The 20451-nt window shown below is 37.2% G+C and overlaps 1 protein-coding gene across 2 annotated transcripts in view; it reads right to left on the reverse strand.

Moving 5' to 3' along the window:
• Positions 1-20451, reverse strand: part of PREX2 (phosphatidylinositol-3,4,5-trisphosphate dependent Rac exchange factor 2) — a 181093-nt gene that overhangs the window by 111565 nt on the left and 49077 nt on the right. For both annotated transcript variants that reach the window (XM_080380377.1, XM_080380376.1), the window contains 7 exons: positions 20156-20227; positions 19962-20084; positions 17865-17969; positions 14963-15064; positions 13041-13202; positions 5337-5470; positions 936-1039 (listed from right to left, as the gene is read on the reverse strand). In XM_080380377.1, coding sequence (XP_080236503.1) covers positions 936-1039; positions 5337-5470; positions 13041-13202; positions 14963-15064; positions 17865-17969; positions 19962-20084; positions 20156-20227 — 802 coding nt within the window. The remainder of the gene's footprint in view (positions 1-935; positions 1040-5336; positions 5471-13040; positions 13203-14962; positions 15065-17864; positions 17970-19961; positions 20085-20155; positions 20228-20451) is intronic.

Here is a 20451-nt window from a genome sequence, read left to right on the forward strand (position 1 = left end):
TTTAAAACAAGGAACACAATTTCAAAAATTCTTGATTTTAAAGAAATATTTAACTTATACTAAGGATTTCTATGAAGCTTACTTGAGCTGTAGGATCCTTGTCATTAATGCTCAATTTTAGAAAGAAACTACATTAAGAAATGCTTGGAATCCATAGATGTAGGTCAAACCTAATGCTACTTTTAAATCAGGAGAAGTAATATATAACTCACATAAATTTCCTCCAGACCTACATATTTGCAATGCCACTGCAGGTTTCACGCCACCACCACCCCCTTTTTTTTTATAATTTTACATTAAATAGCTGAAAATGATTACGGTTTTCCTTATTAATCATAAGGAAATTATAACAGTTAAGCTCAAACGTTAAACTCAAGTTTCTAAAACAAAAATTGACATTTCTATGACTACTTTGGTTTTTCACTTTTCTAATGTGTGTCAGGAAAATTCAAGCAATCACAGGGATTATATCCCTAAAGGTATTAAAAACATCCTTCCTTTTTTCTTAAACACTTATTTTACAATTTCAGTATTTATGGTGTTTGAGGTTTCATTCCAACAGAGGTAACTATTCCGTTTGCTTTTACAAATATATCATATACCTAGGGATAATATCGTTTAAGAGCACTGGAATGCTGTAAAGTGAAGTTAAATATATGATTTCAGCTGAGCAACAAATGTCACTTTATTTTATTACTCTGTTCATGTTTGTGTAAAACAGTCATCTACAACTGCCCAGCTAATAATGTATGAAAGCAATGATCTGTCACAGGAGCAGAGTTTTGATACAAGCAGATAGTGCTCTTAAAGTGGCATCTTACTCTTTCTTTCTGAGTATAAGAAGCACCCTCCATTCTCAAAGAAATCACAAAGCTGCATTTGATTTCTGCACCTCAAAAGACTGCTCTGTTAATGAGCAACACAAATATACTCACCTGTCCCATCATCTACATTCTCTACTTCCATCACTTCTGTATTTATCCTGCCCCGAAAAAGGTAACGGTGGCCATCTGTAGACGCTTTGCTGTTCTTCAATCGCCTGATAAAAGAAAGAGCAGGTAGGCATGTCATCCACCACCTTTTTCTATGTTTCTGCACCACTACCTGTACATGTAGCATTTAAAGACTACTGTAAGAATCACAATACATTTATACATGTGCAGTTGAACTGTGGAAACCGTTGCTGAATGGGGCACTGCTGATCCTAATGCAAACAACATCCATCTCTGGTACGACTAAGCTGCAAATTGGTGGCTGACATGAGAGTTTATCAGGGAAGTCCCAATCTGTAAAAGCTCTGTCCCACCACTTTGGTACCTATATTCCACTGTCTGCCATCAAAGACAAAATACTGTACTGAGAGGATCTTTCCTCCTAAATGATGCAGCCTCCTTATGCTAGTCAAGAAATTCAACACAAGGGTAGCATGACTGAAAAAATGAAATAAGAACACCTTTGGATATGAATCTCAACCTACCCATATTAGCCTCATAAATGGCATTTATGCATGGAAGAATAAAGACGACATTCTTTCTGCCTCACATAAGGGTTAACCAAGAATTACAATTCAGAATTGCCAAAATTTTGTGGCAGTTTCACAGTGGTATATTCCAAAGCAGTGTGCACTGCTGTAACTCTGTCCTCAGTGAAGTCAAGGCCTTTTGAGAACCCCAGCTGTAAGTAGGTTTTCCCACCTTAGACAAGCTAGAGATGATTTTTCTGTCCATTTTTGCCTATAACGATGGTAAAGAGTGTATATCAAACTAAGGTATAATCATCTGAATTCCGACCTTCACTCACTCCAGACAGGTACTAATCTTCAGAAAATGACCTGCTTCTCAAACATTACAGTTTAATGAATAATCTAATATGACATAAATTTCTTATTCAAAAATTGAATAATATATTTTTCAAAAAACAAAACAGCACCAAGCATTAAGGTTCAGTATTACATACTTTTTTCTCTTAGAAGTGAAGTAAATCTAATAATTCTAGTGACCTTTGTACCTATGAACCCAAATTTAGCAATCCACATTTATACAACTCCACAGCAAAAGGATGCTTTAAAATTACACAAAATACCTCATATTATAAAAATAGGTCAATTTTTGTAAAATTTCCAAAATACAAACCTCCTGTGAGCAACACTTTCTTTACCTACTTGCCAATCAATACCCAAAGTATCTTGCTGGCATATAACTAATTCATTTCCCACCATAAACTCTGAAACCATGTTCTAAGTTGAGTTATTCTCATGTCATCAGAGACGTCACCATGTGACATCCAACTACATGTCACCCAACGACATGTAGGGCATGGTTGCTCAAAACTAAAGAAATCGCAGACCTGTTATGTGTTTTGAGATTTTTCACCTAATAGTGCATTTTAACTAGAATATGGCTACAAAAATAAGTAATTCATAGGTGGACAAGTGAAAAGATACTACGTAATCAGTAATTTAATTGTAATTGTCAGACAATAAAATCTAGCAAAAATTAGAAATTTTGAGAATAGCTTAGTTTATATTTAACCAGTCTACATAAAAATGCAACTGAGAAGTTTTAGGAGGATATCCTTGAAATAAGTTCAGTATTCAACACTATGTATAATCACAAGGTTCTTAAATGGTTCCTACTATGATTGTTCCAAATGTTCTGCAACCTAAGCAAGAGTTGAAACAAAAACAAAGGAGTGATTCACTATAGCTAGTGAAGTATAAATGATCTATCTTCTCACATGTAAATGCTTCCCTGTTAATATTCTATAGGAGGAAACAATATTGACTGAGGAAGAAGATTTTTAAACCTTCCTTAGGATTAGTCAGCAGCTTCTTCAGTGGTAACCTACTGGGAAAAAAATAATTTCCAGTCCAGTCTGAATAAAGTTCTTACAGAACAAGCTCAGCAGCTTTACCATGTGGAAAGGTCCCTACAAGACATTCTTTATCACTAAGGTTCATGGCTACTTTCCACAATTACCACTTTCTACACCACATACTGATGAGTCTCATCTTCCCAACATATTGGTTCAGCAAGAAGCTCCACAAGTGCTACAGTGAATCTAACCACAAGTCTACCATAGAATCATGAAATCATTTAGGCTGGAAAAGACCCTTAAGATCAAGTCCAACCATTAACCTAACGCTGCCAAGTCCACCACTAAACCACATCCCTAAGGGCCACATCTACACAACTTTTAAATGCCTCCAGGGACGGTGACTCAACCGCCTCCCTTGGGAGCCTGTTACAGTGCTTGACAACCCTTTCGGTGAAGAAATTTTCCCCACTATCCATGCCAAACTTCCCCTGGTGCAACTTGAGGCTACTTCTTCTTGTTCTGCCACTTGTTCCTTGGGAGAAGAGACCAATCCCCACCCTGCTACAACCTCCTTTAAGGTAGTTGTAGAGCGCAATAAGGTCCCCCCTTGAGCCCCCTTTTCTCCATACTAAACACCCCAGTTCCCTCAGCCGCCCCTCATAAGCCTTGTGCTCCAGCCCCTCCACCAGCTTCGCTGCCCGTCTCTGGACACGCTCCAGCCCCTCAATGTCCCTCCTGCAGTGAGGGGCCCAAACCTGAACACGGCATTCGAGGGGCGGCCTCACCAGTGCCCAGTGCAGGGGGACGGTCACATCCCTATAGTTAGCACAGAAGGAGAGTGATATCCATCCCTTAGCCACCTGCTCTTATGTATGACAAAATGAGTACAAGCATAAACTTATTTGGGAAAATAATTTTTAAAGAATTTAAAATAATACTTTTGAATGATGAGACCTATGCAAAACCTCATATGAAAAATACCATATATAAACTATATAGCACAGCAAACAACAAGGGTTGCTAATAAGATTTTAAAGCCGTAATGAAAAATTGGTCTCAGATTTGTGCATTTTATGCATAAACTTCCATTTACTTTGATGGTTGTAGCTGTATATGTACTACTGATATTACAACTAGACTACGCAACACATGCTGTGGTACACAGATATAAGACTTCTGGTCTTTGTTATCCAACCCTCCTATCTCCATCCCTCTCATCTGCCCCCACCAAAAACAGGTAGCAAGAAGAAGACAAAAAGCACACACTGCTCCCCACACATAGCTAAAGCAATGGGAGAGGAGGAAATCATTATGTCATCAGGCTGCCCTCAGTCTTTTCATCCCAAAGCTGATGGTGCTGGGTGCTCCCACACGCTGGACTGCATGACCAGCTACCTTCACTCAGATGCACTAAGCGTACATTTTGGCATTAACATTTCACTTGACCATCCTCTCATGTACAGCCCTCAAAAGCAGCTGGGTCAGGCTTCATCCTTTAAATAGGACCACTGCCAAGCCAGAGCACTAATCTAAACAAATTGATATTACAGGTGCAGAGAAAAACATCTTTCATCTGCATGCTACAGACAATCCAGGGTACTAGTAAAAGACAGTTGGGGGAAAAAAAGGATGAAAGCTGGCTATCAAATCTGGAACCACCCTTGAAAATCTTGCAGCACTCACACTGATCCAATGGACATGGCGGGGGTGATGACCGTAGAACCTGGATTTATAAAGCTACTACTGTTTCAGCAGTTGCAGTCAGTTTCTCAACCAGACACTAAGGTCAGTGATGGGAGTTTCCTCTGACACCATTCACAAGTGTGCAGAGACAGAGCAAAGATAATGGTACTCAGCAGTGCTGTTAAGAGACCATACTCAAGGTCTTTCACGTATCTAGGATTCTATCAAGGATCTATACAGTAATATGTATTCAGTGGCTACTCAAATACAAGTTCTGGGTCAAAGAAAGAAGCAGTTCCAAGAGGGATGCATGTACACAGAGGTCTTATTCCTCAGAAGCATAAGAGCACCAAATACTAACTGCAGAAGCTTACTGCTAAACTAAGGTATTGCTCCTTGCAATGCAGCAAGCAGCAGCTTCCTGGCTGTTTTCCCTGATTAGAAATACAAGGCTTGAAACTCTTGAATCTGTAAAGATTTATTTTATAGCATAAGCCATAATACTCATTTGTCTGAACTGAAAATTCAGTCTGTTGACCCTTCGCATAAGAGAATGAGGCCACCACATATAACCTGGTGTGGAAGACTGACAAAACAGGTTGTGTGTCCCTTTCATCATTTGGATTCTGCATTCATATAAAATATTTCCAATGTTTGAATTAAATATACTTCTCTTTGGGTGACAGTTCCCCTCTAAAAATGCTGACTTTTACATTGCAATTAACAGCAGTAAACACATTGGTGGTGTTCAAATATTCTTATGAAAGAGCATACAAAGGATTAGCTCTGCTGTGAGAAAAATACATTATTTTTGAAAGTATAAATTAATCATTTACCTGTGCTTTTTTTTGCAGTAGACCAAAAGGTTATCAAAAAGAAAAAATATCCTCTCTTGGATATTTCCTGCTGAAATTTTCAGTAGTAGTCCACTTCGCAGCATTTCTGTGCACGTATCTGTGATGTTGGACCCCTAAAATCAATTGGAAAGAGATTATTTTTTTATTCTGCGAGAACTGAAGGACTCTGCACCAATTAAGGAAAAGTTTCTTATACAAACTCACAATCATAATGATTCTCTGTAAACGCCAAGAATAAAATTCATGGTAATTTATTACATTGTAATTAAATAATAATTTCTAATGATGCTTAACACCAGCTTTGTATTCATTCAGTATTGCCATTAACTGGAGAGGGTGTGTGGTTTAATTGCTAAAGTTTCCAAATTGTATTACGTATGTGCACAAGATCGCTCCTGAAAAATCAGGCCAACTTCATACAACAACTCTTATCCTCAGTAACTTTACTATTTAGTCAGAAATGTCTGACATAATCCATGCCAAGATGAATTTGGAAGCTGAAGCAACCTGTAACTTGAACATCATCAAGGGTATATATTTCTACATTAAATAAAGCTAAACACAAAATCAAAAAACAGCTAAGTTTAAAAGTCAGGCAAACTATTAGTGGCCCATACAACTAAGACTGTCTAGCATACTTCCTCATAACACAATCTCAAGACATCAGAATTCTGCTAAGCTTAAATGTTTCGAATGAAACTTCTCATGCCTCATTTTTACTTCAAGGTAGATCATTCTTTCAGGCATTTTCATAAAGGTTAATGAAAAAGAAGCAACTAACACAGCTTAACATTTTCCTCAAAATACTTCCGTGAAAAAGTCATGGCATTTCTACGCCTTATAAAGAGAAATTTACCTCTCAAGAAAGCCTGCCTGGAATTCGGAGGTGTATTTTGCTATTCTGAAAATCCACGTGCTTGTGGGGCAAAGCTCCTGTCCAAGAGCTATATGCATCCAGCCATGTGACCTTATTGATAACTATGCCTGCTGGCTGCATCAAGCATACCCATCCATGGCTCGAGGAGTTTCCTAACTTGAGGCAGTCAACAGCCAGCTTGGAAAACCCACAAAAGCTAGGACTTTCCTTTCAACTACAGATGTTCTGAGTGACTTATGCCTGCAATAGCTGTAGTTACTTCCTCTTCTTGATCTAACCACAGTAGCCCAAAGGAAAATGCATTCAATTAAGAGCCAAGAAGCAATCATGGGTTCTGCTCTCAGCTCTTCATCTTACCATTCATCCTTTGTACATCACATCCCTGAATATTGAGCAATAGCTCAGACTGTTCTGAGGCGAATGCAGTCTGTTTACAGAGATGATAAGAGACATGGCACAGCCATCACACTGGAACACAATTCAGGTCTCTAAATAAAGCAGCTTCAGCATCAGAATTAACTACCTACTCATTTCCATTTAGGATCGAACAGAGCCAAAAATGAACATCATCTATAGAGACTACACCATACTTCCCTTCCTACGACAGCATCAGAACCAGAAGCTAGCACACTAATTTTACAGTGTTATTTAAAACCAAATATTGGAGCACCTTAAAAGTACACTCAGTAATATAAGTTGAGCACAATTTAGGGCTGTACTTAATGCTTGCTGACCACAACTACAGAAAAGCAGATAATTTTGTTCCATTCTATTTCATTGTCTTTGTGTATTAAAAGGAGTAAACAATATCTGATTCTGCTTTTAAAATTTGCTGGAATAGTACTTAATAATAATTTGCATTTTAAAAGGATAGATATTTTTTAAACGTTTCTTGTTTGTTTTCACAGAAAACTTCAGCTTTGCTGGAAAGTTGGGGTTATTTTGTAGGGAAGCCAAAAAAAATCAGCTTAAGGCTTCAAAATTGTATCAGCAGTTTCAGCTTTCTACAAAGGGGTCTATTTTTTTCACAGAAAGGGTCTTATGAAAACATTTCATCTCTTTTTACTTAAAAATTTCATTTTCACTGTAGAAAAATACAATCTCTTTCCAACAGTCCTAGAAAGATCTGTTACTTGCCTGCATCAAGTTATAAAATACCATATTTTATACATATTTAAAACGTATATAATTCAGGCTACGTGAATCATCAGGATTTACTTCATTCATGATTCAAGTTCAACATTACAATACGGCAGTGAAAATTATCTGTATCACATTACTACCCTTTGCTACTGCTTTCATCTTAATTTTCTTCCTTTCCTAATATAAACTGCTAAATGACGAAAAAAACATTCTTTTTTTCCCTTGGAGGCCCTCCTATCCAAACACTGAACAGCGTTAAGTTCACTTATCAGATACCTTCTGACAAGATCACAACCTGTGCTGGTGTGGCCACAGGTCAGTGAATTTTGTTACTGCTGGTTTATCTGCTGAATTCCAGGGAATAAGGTAACAGGATCAGAAGCCACATCTGGCTGTCCTACATAAGCCTGCTAGTGGAGAAAAAAACCCTGCCAACCTCTTGCCTATGTAACACTGTAAGGGTCAGCCTGTTCCTAGACTTCAGGTGGGCATGGAGTTGAAAGGAAGAGGAAGGGCATATTATGTGAAAACACTGCTGTCTATACACCTGGGGTGAGCGCTTCCTTTAGGGATGAAAAACATGATGAAAAAAGGATAAAGCAGAGGGCACACAGGCACTACCATATCCACCATGCAATTCAAACGAGGACTGACAACTACAGCAATGATTTCAGGAAGGATGTAGCTACACCTTGAACCTCCATATGGCTTTAAAGCAGGAGCACCAAGCTATAGTTGATATCCAGCCCAGCAGGATAATTCATTTATCCAACTCCGAGCTGTCTCTTTCATAGGGAAAGGTTTGAGGCTGCAGTAACAGATGAGAGATCATTCTTGTCCCAGAAGCAGGTGAGGCTATCTACTGCACAGCTAAAGCTGAACTATACTACCTACAAGCCATACTTTTCTAACAAATATTATGAAAACCTTCTAACGCAAGCATGTTTTTACTAAATGTTTCAATTGAAATTACCATGGAAATCTCAAATATGAGCAATATGGACCTGGAAAGTAATTTGCTATTTCAAAGATTTCATGAATACGTACATTTATACGCAGGGCTTGTAAGGGAAGATCATGCAGTTGCTCAACCTAAATGTAAAATCATTACTACTACGCTACAATTCATGTTTCTACGCATTTAAATTACCCACAATTAGTACTGATGGGGCATTTTCAGTGAAACCAGCATTTTTGTAATAGGTCAATTTGGAAATGCCATGTATTGTAGAAATAAACCTGTTTTAATCATCTTCCAACAAAACATATAAAGGATTCAATTGGAAAAAACTGACCTGCAAAGCAGGCTTATACTGTGAATCTAGATTAGGTTTTCCTCCATCTATCCTACTGAGTCACTGAAGACTCCAAACATCTAACTAGAGCAGTCCTCTCCTGTGGGTAGCACTAGTGCCAAGGACTCTGTGGTTTATCAAGACAGCTGGTGAGGAAGTTAAAAGCCTGCAGGCTGTTCAGGTAAAACCGCTTCTAGCAACCTTTGGCTGCCAGTCAGTCACCTATCATTCCACTAAGGCAAAGGCTCGGGCAAGAGGTCTGAAATGTGGGCTACCATGACTGTATCATAAAATAAATGCATTTAAAATGCACTGGAAGGAAAAAGACTATATGCAAGAAATTTAAAACAGTATTTTTTTGTTTTTAAAAAATCCTTAAGTCATTAAATACCCATCTTTGAGATTAAAATTTACGACTTTTATTATCTTGCAATGAAAAGCAGCATTTGTTGGTTTTGCTTGTTACAAAAGCTACTTATCTACATATTCCAGGCAAATTTCAGTCAAACACAGAGGTCTGACCATACTGATTCAGTGGCCAACACATTAACAGTGATGTCAGATTTTACAGATATTGATATACTCTTCAGTACTTGCACATGGGCATAGGAAATAGAAATAAAATAGGGGAAAGGGCCAAAATTTCTGGTGTTTATAACAGAAATCTCTATTAAAATACTACTTGCTGATATGGCGGAATGGAAAAGAACAGAATACCCCATGCTATTGTCACTAAATTGGTCCATGACTCACACTGTTGTTCAGTTTCCAGATCACAACAAATGCAACAACTTTATTTTTTCTTCTCTCACTGAAACATCCACACAAATTTTACTGACAGACTCCTTCAGTTGCTGAGCCATTCTCCAGCTGAAACAGCCACCTACACAAGTTCTGAATTCAGGCCAATAAATTTAACCACTTAGGAAATTAAGTGAGAAAGAAAAATTTTAGTATAATGACTTTCTTGAAACAGATGTTCCATTTTTCCATGAATCTGTATTTTTATCATAATAAAGAAAAGCTTCACTTTGTGACACTTATGTATAGGAATTCAAGTCATGCTTTGATCAGATTCTAAAAATAGTCTGTATGTTTTTTTCCTTTCCTTCTAGTTGGGGCCAAGCAATGTGCTAAAGCATTTCCTTCTGGAAGGAAATCTCCAACAAGTTTGCCTCTTTATTTTTAGGCAATGCAGAAAACCAGATGTTTATTTAATTAAATCCACTCTCATACATTGCATTCAGAGGTTTTTTGTAGTTGTTGTTGGGAATCATTCAAAATACGATTAGCTCTTATACATGCTCTGGGATTCTTACCATTTCAAGGACTAAATGTATATTATGTTTGAAAAGGATGCGCATATTAAGATCAGAGCAATTTTGCCAGATGGGGCACCCCGTGGTTGCCATATGATAATAGCAGACCTGATCAGCTAAACTACAATAAGCACCACGTAACTCCACTGAAAACATAGTATTTTAAAACAATGATATTATTTCAGAGTTCAAGCACAAGTGAAATCCTAAATTTAAATTGGGGTGGAGGGTGGGGGTTGTGGGTACACAACAACCAAAGAAAAAAAAGCCACAAGTTTGGAAGGAAATTCCTATGTTACAGTTCACAGAACACATTCTGAGCAGACTGTTTCCCATGCTTCTGTCCGTATTGTTATCCTTTCTTATTGTTAGCTTGACTTATTAATGTATTTCCAACAGCAAACATTTACTACTGTATGCCTTACTAAGGGTTCAGAAGAAACAATGCAGGAAAGTGGATTCCCTTTTCAGGTTTAGAGGTTTGAGAACAGTCGGTTCTTAACCAACTTCCATGACTAATGATGCACTGAGTTAATAATACTGTAATTCTACACTGCAGAGCATTCATTAAGATGGATTTGATAAATATCTGTAAGAGTCAGGCACTGAAATCAAGTAGAATAATATTAATCACTACAGTGCAGTACAAAATTTAATTGAAAAGCTGAAAATAATAGAAGGAATAAAGTCAGTGATAGGCAATAAGGATTATTTAACAAATTTCCTTGCCATAAAATATTCAGCACTATAAGCACTTAACTTGCTGTTGCTTCCATCATGAAGTTATTGTACAAGCATGTCTAATGCATTTTAATTTCACATACACTAGTCTTTCCAAGTTATTGCTGATGTCAGCAAGTTCAAGCTAATTAAAAAAAAGACACTTATTTTCACCTAGTCTAAAAAAATCAGATGTGAAGATATTGCTTCTTTTGGAAAGTGTTAGGTCAACTAGACCTCCTCTCAATTACATCATTTAGAGGTTTACTTTATCTAACTAGTCCTTTGTTTTTCAAAATCCTACAAATGATATCATAGCGTGAGTACACACACACAAGTCATTTGTCTTTAATGACGCTTTTGTTTTTATAAATAATTAAGATTGAAGATTAAAACTAAATGTAGAAAGGCTTGTCTGAATACAAACCAGTAATTATATAGCTTTTTTACTTGCTAAAATTCCTTCTCTTGAGGCACAGTGAATTTTTGTGGAAGGTGCTATACTAACAGTCCTGTACCAAATGATTACAGTGCCCTGAACTCCAGCATAAGAGGGTTGCTGTGCTCTAATTATACCTAGCCCAATTACAGAAATTGAGCTGTTCTTGAAAATGCTGCTACACAGGAAAAATACCTTGAGTGATACATTTCAAATCCCACAATGCACTGAAGTAACACAAAGAATTCTGATTAAAGTAAAACTGGTTGCTTAATCCATGTTTACAATTAATCAAATCTTCCCATACTACTCAATTAACAACAAACCAAAAGTTTGCATAAGTCCACAGATCAGGAGATTTCATGTGGAGCAGACAGGAAATAATACTGTGGTGTCATGGGCAGTATTTAGGAGGTTCTTTGTTCAGCACAATTTTTATGCTTACTTCAGATAGTTACTTGTTCTGCTGAACTCTTCTGGAAAGCATCGAAGAGACTGAATCCACTGCTGCAGAACCAGAGTGTGTACTTAGGCACAGCAAGTTCAAGAAACAGCAGGTGGCAAGGAGGAGATGTAGAGAGGGAACAGAACTGTGTAGACACTATTTTTTCTTTCTGATGTTTTATCTATTACTATGAGCATCTACTTAAAAGTTGACCCTTCTAATCAATATTCTAGTTTTTAGTTGTCACACTTCCTGACAAACTGTGTCAGTTGAAGTTCAGACAGGTCTATCTCAAAGCTTTCTCTGACTCAGTGTCCCATCAGTGTCCCTAATCCTTTCTTTTCTCTGCACTGTACAAATGCCGTTTCCCACTACACAGCTGAAAGATCAGGTCTCAGTCTATCAGACTACCATGTAAAAAATACCTTTTCCTTGCTACCTTTTCCAGTCAGCAAGCCTTCCACAGAGCTTAAAGGGATAAAAATATCTTTCTCTAGTTCTTAAGTATCTCTCTTAGGAAGAGAAGTAGCACATTTGAGCAAACCATTCAAAAAAGGAAGAACTACTTCCATGTTGAAATTTGTGTCTGAAAAAAAAAAGTGTATTACATTCAAAATGGAGTTTTTAAAAAATGTTTACATTGCTTACTTTTTTTTTTTACTGGAACTGCGCTTGTGTTTCCCTCTCATCTCACTGCAGGCAGCTCAGATGTTTCAATAGAAAAAAACTCAGGCAATTTAAAGATACGTTCCTATCTACATCTATCTTTCTGTATAAACTAATGATAGTGCTCAAAATAATACAAAAGGAAGATTCTACTACTACCAGTACTTGATCTTGTTATCTAAGGGAAAGGGTGGCTCTTCTGGTTACTATTGAAAACTAACTCAGAAACAGACCTATGGTTTCTTCACAAACTAAAGCATTAAAGAGCTTCCACTTGCAAACTATGGGAAAAAAAATAAACTAAGTCTTACACAGATTCTATTGAATACATTTATGTTAGTTTAGCTCAGCGAACAGTAAGGGACTACCTACAAGCTGACAAAAACTTATGGACTCAGTGCTTAATCAATAATAAATTACCAATTATTTTTTTCAACCAGACAAAATGCAATTAGGCAGCCATGGACAGCATTAAATCACAGCAGCAGTTAAATTAAGATTTATAGATGTGTATGTGTGCACACATGCATGTTGATGTAAATGATCAATATTCTAAGGCTGACGCTAAATATTTGCCCTCCTTCCTGGAAGTCTGATATTTTATACAGAGATGATCAGTCATGGACAACACAATTTACAGAGCAGATCCCTAATAAAAGCTGAGATTTCACAGAACTGAGGAGCTGACAGTACCTCAGGGTCACAAAAACAGTACAATATATGCTTGTTGAAAACTGTTACTCTCTCAATATACAAAGTGACAAATCTTAGGACAGTACCTCCCATCCTTCAACATGAGACTGCCATTCTTCTAAAAACTCCAATTTTTCCATTTGTCTCTTGGCCTCATTTATGTTGGAACAGACAGCTTTCATGGCCTGGAGGGCTTCCATTAGCGCCGCATAGTCACTGTGCTTCCTTGGAGTCCGCTTCAGTAATTCCTATTTAGACATTAAAAAAGAAGGAAAAAAAAAGAAAAAAGAAAAAAGAAACCTGTCTTTGATCTCTAAATGTACATTACAGGAGACTTAAATAGACTAGGATACAAAATAAAAAAGTAGCCATACCTCTCTTACTAGGTGGAAAATAAACCCTCCAGCATTGTGTCCTAGTATGACACTAAAACTCTGAGAAATAAATTACTAACAATAAAAACAACTACTTAGGAAAAAGTTTGCATTTCAGCTACTTTCTCCCTCCAAAAATGTTTCTTCATGTTGAGCTTCTTTTTGGGGGGTTGGGGTGTTTTTTGTTTCCATCCACAGGATGGAACTGTTCGACAGCAAGGGTAAAATTCTGCTTAAAAATGTTAGTTTACTAATGTCAAAATTAACACTTGCCTTTCCTGCAACTCAGGGCCAAACACATGTTCCTTTAGCTCTACACTGTTGTTTAATCTAGTGCAATACACCAGAAAACTGAACAATAGCTTAGGTGACTCACTGATTTCAGATGGTTACTAGTAATGGCAGCCATACTAGAAAACAAAGGTGGAGTTGCCCGTACTCATTTGAGACTTCCCATCTCAGTCTGCCAACTACCCCTTTACATCTGGACTGACTATGGACAGCCCTCAGTGCATATGCTGACGGAGGCGTGGGTACATTCCTCTGGAGCCCTAACCCTGCTGCCACCACACCCTATATTTACATTTATTTAACATAACTATATTAATTTAATTGTCCCTTAGAGTAATTAGTTAGTCATTTCCCCGTTTTATCTGTAGATCCTTCATTCAAAAAATAGAATATAAAAATAATTTTAAAATAGGACAAGGGAACTGTAAAACCAAAGATATCTGGGATGACTCAAACATCACTGAAATTATTAAATTCTTTAACTTCTTCTAAAAGTCTTTATTTTAACATGTTTACTTTTAGGTTTTTATGTCAGTGCAATGAAATGCATATGCCTCAAAACTGGCAATGTTTCAGATAGAAACTCATACACACTGTAAAAAATGCTGTCCCATAATCAGATTTCAAGTAGCTTCTTGAACATTATCTGCTCTGGCTTTTCTCTCTCTATTTGAAATAATAAACATATTAGACCTTAATGTGTTAAGCAAAAATATTTTTTTCAATATTTACTTTCCTGATAATTGTATTATTTAATTTCCTAACATGGAAAAATTTCGGTAACTCAGAGGTTTTAATATCTAATATTTATCAGAGTAAATTTACATTTTTCATTAAGTTTTAGGTTGTAACAGTAAAATAAGAATAAACATATAAACGTGCATAGAACCACCTACAACATCTTACTGTTACTCTACAGTTTTTCTTACAAATCCTTTTGATAAATATTTTTCATTTACAGTTTGCTGATGGTAAATTAGAATCATCAAAGCATGTCGCCAACTCTGCTATCCCAAGCACTTAAAGCAAGGGCATGGTCAAACCCAGCTGAAATCAGTCTCATTAAACTCCCTTAAATGGCTCACTTATATTCAACAATGGAGAGTCAACCTTACAATTAGATGCAGAAGGGAGCTAATCGTCTTGACCCAGCCAAAGTCCTCTGTTTTTTTAATACTGATGTCAGAAGACTTGCCACTAGCTTTAATGAGAGCAAGTCTGGGTCCAATATCTAATAAAGACATTATTCACTGTGTAGAGATTGTTCCTGCAGTTTGGAAATATGCTTAGCAACCAGTTTTATACAGAAAGTATAAAGTCCTAAATAAAAATCTTGTAAGTACCTTTAAAAGAAGGGGATACTTGCATATTCTCTGTATCGGCGTTACTAGATATCCCTCCAATGGTACATCTGTGTTCTTGCGTCCTCCAAGGAGCATGCAGTTCTGGGATACGAACAGTTTCACAAATCATTAAAAAATCCCAAGGAAATTATCAGAAATAAAGACAAAGTTGTATGTACACAGCAATATAGGCTAAGCTATATATAAATTATATACATATATGTAATGAAGGAAGTTTGCAAGACTGTCAAAAGAACAGGCCTGAACACATGCACAGGTAGGTACACTGACTACCATACATGACAAGGAAGACACAATGGCATTACACAGGTATCTCCCCTAGGTACCTTGTTCATCCAGTCTGAGTAAGAGAGGGCTTTTTTTAAGTTTATAAATAAAAGACAGTAAATAAAATGCTAAAAATATGCTTTCATATGTCAACAAACACAAAAAAAAATAATTCAGGGTGTCCACTGTAGGGGCTTTTGGTTCCAAAACGTGTCTGCAACATTAAGTAGCATCAAAGATGGTCTGAAAGGTCTGAACATGGCCATCCTAATACACACCCCAAAAAAAGTGTTCTGTTTACATGTTTCTATATTTAAACATTATGTGTACTGAATAAAATATCCTTAGCCGTGGGCTAAAAAATAAGTAAGCTTTGACAAGACATCAAACTATTGAAGCAGAGAATAATACATGAAATATTGGGTGGAAGCATCTGTGAAAAAGCAGCTGAGCCAGAGAAAAGAATAAGGACTATTTAGGATAACAAAGTATGCAAGGGACATCACAGCAAATATTTGGAATTGTTGGAATTAAAGTGTAAGTACACAAAGACCTAAAGTAATGATGAAAATTATTTTATGGAGAGATCAGAAGGAATTGTGATGCAATGGCATGAGATAATCTACAGCTTCAAAGAGCAAGATGTCTAAACTGAGAACACTAAACAAAAGTAGTTTAGCACAGCCAGATGGTATGTTGACGCAGGCCACAAATCTGGATGCAGACACATTGCTGATGGAACAGAGGCTACACAACCAGACAGCTGCTCCACTCAGCACGTAACTCACAACACACATACCCCATAACCAGTGCTGCTATGGGGATTTCTACGCCCACCCTTAGTCTCCGCTTTGTACTCATGGTTAAGCAGTTTCTGTCTTATCCTAAAGGATTCTTTATCCTAAAGGATTTCATTCAACCTGCCAACAAAAAAAGCTTTACTGATAAAGACCAAGCAAGATAATGGCAATGCAGACTATGGTTTATATATTTGAGCCTATACTCAAAGGCTCAAAAGTCTGGTTTCAGCTCCCAATTATTTAAAGGTAATTGTATCTCTAATGTCCTGAACTGTTCTGTCTGGCTAGAAGGCTTCACTGCACTTTCAAATCACACAGTCAGACCTCCTGTTCTCTAGGTTAGACTGCTGCCACTTATTCTACAGACCTGTCCTGAATCTATGAGAAACCGAAAGCAGTTGTGAAAGCTCTGTGCATGCACCCAGGAGTACATGACACTGACACATCATGAACTGCCACAACTGCACACTTTGTTTCCTTTCTCACAAAACAAGCTCTTTGCAGTCTTTCTCCAGAGTATTTTGCTTTTTGTCTCTGTAGTCAGCATTCACCCCTTCTTCTGGTGTCTGGCCATGCTGATCCCAATACAAGAACCATGTGTGTGAAGCTCCTCAGTCTGGGGCAAGGTGAAGGATACCTGTGTCAGCCGCTGAGGAAAAACAGGGCAACTTTGAAGCTGCTTTTAACTATGAATGAAATACTGCTGAATAAGAGACTCTTAGCAAAAAGGCAAATGGCACTTCATGTCACCCCATACCCCCCTACAATAAGGAAATTCACACAATGCTCATTAACTTGTCTGTAAGTAAATGCAGCTAGGAAGGCAGATCCAGTATCCAGCAATAGGACAGCTTCACCACGAACTCTGTCAACAGCAGCAGTGAAAGCCTACTGCATGCTAAAAATAACTAATAAAATTAAATAAAACTTGTGATACTGCCAGCACTGGAATCATCTTTTTTTTTAAATTGTATCTGTGACATTTTGCTGATAGTGTCATTTGCTCTCCAGTCCCAAAATGCAATAATCAGATCTGATCACTCTGAAGTTTGATGTATCTATGGACACCTTCTCAGGTATTGAAGTTCCAATATAGTAGGCTCCACATTTCAAAGCCGACCTTGTTATCACAAGACACCATGAAGGAAAACACAAAAATGATTCCACGCTGAATCCTTCTTTTAACAATTTATGTCAACTATTAGGAAACTCAGTATTTACATGGAAACTGGTTTTTCTGTGAGAAAATCATGAGGCCTGTCAACTGTCATAACATTTTAAAACCCCTCCTTTATTTGCTTTATACAGTGAAAGACTAATTGTGTAGTTGTTTCTTTTGACCTCATATTAAGTCAGCATCTAAGATCAGGACGGCTACTCCTGTGATCCATAATAAAACATTTTCCTATCTGGCACAGCTGTGGCTACAATACCAGAACATGAACCTTCTCTTCAGAAGTACTGATGAGTCCTCCAGCCCCCTTTCTGTAATTTCTTTCCCTATCCCTCCTTATATATCTTATCCTATTCCTTTTCCTTTCTACAGACACAGCTGATTTTACACCCTTGACTCTTGATCAGCAATTTCAAGGCACACTGCCTATAATGCTGTATTACACGCAGCTTCAAGTGCAGCAGTGAAAATATGGCGTAGGCAACCACTTCCCCTACAAACACCATCCCCAGCTGAAACCGCCTGCTAACCACTTGCAGGTGTGCTTGTAGTTGTTATGGTGGAGGTGACAGTGCTAACAACTCACTGCCCAGTCAAAAGTATTAAGCTTAATACCATAACCAGTTCAAAGTTTATTTACCAAAAGAAACGTCCGCACTGTTCTTATTTTGTTAAGGTCAAGAAGAACTTTCTGTGCCTTCTCATGGTTACTGCAGTATTCATCATAGATACGGAATTTCTCTTTCTGCAGAAACAAAGAAATACATTGTTCTTCACTTGCCATTTTGATTTTTTTTTTTTTTAATTAATAAAACATGGAATTAATACTTTTCAAAGCTAATAGCCAATATAGTTTTCATTTTGGAAGGTCAGCTTTTCCTTCTACGTTTATTATTTAAGGCCCAGCCTCAAATTAGAATTATGAACAGTCTGGAAGCCTCACTTTGGAATTTCAATCATAGAATCATAGAATACCAGGTTGGAAGGGACCTCAAGGACCATCTGGTCCAACCTTTCTTGGCAAAAGCATGGTCTAGACAAGATGGCCCAGCACCCTGTCCAGCCAAACCTTGAAAGTGTTCGGTGTTGAGGAATCCACCACTTCCCTTGGGAAATTATTATAATGGCTGATTGCTCTTATTGTAAAAATTTTTCCTCGTGTCCAATCGGAATCTCCCCAGGAGTAACACATACCTGTTGTTATGTATCCATCACCCCTTGTCTTACCCATGTGACTTCTTGGGAGTCTCCACCTGCTTTGTAGCTACCCTTTAAATACTGGAACATGGTGATAAGGTCTCGTCTAAGCCTTCCTTTTTCAAGGCTGAACAAACCCATTTCTCTCAGCCTTTCCTCATATGGCAGGCTTCCCAGTCCTTTGATCATCTTTGTGGCCCTTCTCTGGACCCTCTCCAGCCTGTCCACATCTTCTTTTATATAGCTCGGACCAAAATTGAACACAGTATTCCATGTGTGGCCTGACAAGTGCCGAATAAAGTGGGATAATTACTATTTTATCTTCTATTTTATCTTTCCTGGTGATGCCCTTGATGCAACCCAGCATCCTGTTGGCTTTCTTTGCCACAGCAGCACAGTGTTCACCCATAGTGAGCTGGTGGTCCACCAGGACCCCCAGGTCACTTTCCACAGAGCTGCTCCCCAGCCGGGTGGATCCCAGCCTGTGCTGCACTCCTGGATTATGTTTTCCCTGTTTGTCTCTGTTGAACTTCATAAGGTTTTGCTAAAAGATTTCAGAGGCTGAACTATCGCAAAACACTGGGGGGAAAAAAAAAAACTAGGAAGAAAATGCACAAGAGGCTTATTTGCTGACATCATTACCTTTTTCATCTGCAAACACTTATTTGCAAATATGATCCATACTTCTGTAGAGTCAAAAACTGATGTTACTCAACTTCTGTAAAATGTTTCCTGAACCATTAATAATTTTCTCCTCCCACAATGAATAAACAAAGACTTAGCAAATAAACAGGACTCTAACCAGAGATAACAATGAAACCTAGACTTTTTGTTAGGCCTGCAAACCAAAGCAAACTAACTTGTCCTGATTTTGCAGAGCTCTGTAACGCTGACATCCTTGTTTTGCTCCAACAGGAAAAATAACAGTTCTAGAAAACAATTACTACAGGGCACACAAACATACTTGTGGAAGTAATGCAACTGTCAGAAGTAAAATATCTTCACAGTCCAGAACCATGGAGATATTTTACCCAGCATATGTAATTCTTTGTTAAATATTCACATTTATGCTTAGCATCAAAGGGTATAAATACTCTTTAATAATAAAAACAAAATAATAAATATATAATAACAATATATTTATTTATTATATAATAAATAAAATAATTTAATCATAATAAAATATTTTTATTGTATGTATACAGAAATATATATTTATAATAAAATAAAATTTTATTATAAATATATACATAAATCAGAATAAAAATAAAGCACACTATTACTTTTGCTGTTTCATGCAACCCTGAGCCTTGCACCTCTCAAACACATGTTGCCCATTTGATATGTTCATTCTCCATTTTACTCCTTTTTTTTTTTTTTAAATGACAGTAACCAAGACATAATCTCAAAGTACTCCACATTATGCAATCAAGTTGTATTTTGTCCTCGTGATTATGTACACTCATCATCATAAGTAATTAATAAAAGACAATTAATAAAGGAAAAATGTGAAATAAGGCTGTAATAAAAGATAGCGTACATAATGAAGAAAGCAGGTTCCAACTTCGTGCTGCGCATTAGGTTCTGGCTGTAAGCACTCCTCCACCAGGGACAGGAAGTTTTTGTGAACTGCAAGAATATCTTCAATATTTGAAAACAACATCTGCAAAAGAATAAAGCATACATAAATAAAACATCAGATACAAAACAGAAGAAATATGCAATTAGACTAACCTTAACTGTCTCTTCTGTGACATTTTTATCCACTTTGGCTGTAGCACATTGGATCATTCGGTGAAGGAAAGCCTGCATGAAATAAGACATATAAGGAAAAACATTTCAAGAAGACTCAAACAACTTTTGGCATTTTACACTTACAATTTCTTTCCCAAATTTCTTACGCTTTGGCGTCACATAAGAATATTATTTGGATTTTAAAACAAGTGTTTTATTTATAAAGCATTTAGTACTCCTGTCATCCTAACATGATATAAAACGCTATCTACGTAGTGTTAAAGAGTTAAACAGTG

This window comes from Falco punctatus, assembly GCF_963210335.1.
Source record: "Falco punctatus genome assembly, chromosome: 3".
Lineage (NCBI taxonomy): Eukaryota > Metazoa > Chordata > Aves > Falconiformes > Falconidae > Falco > Falco punctatus.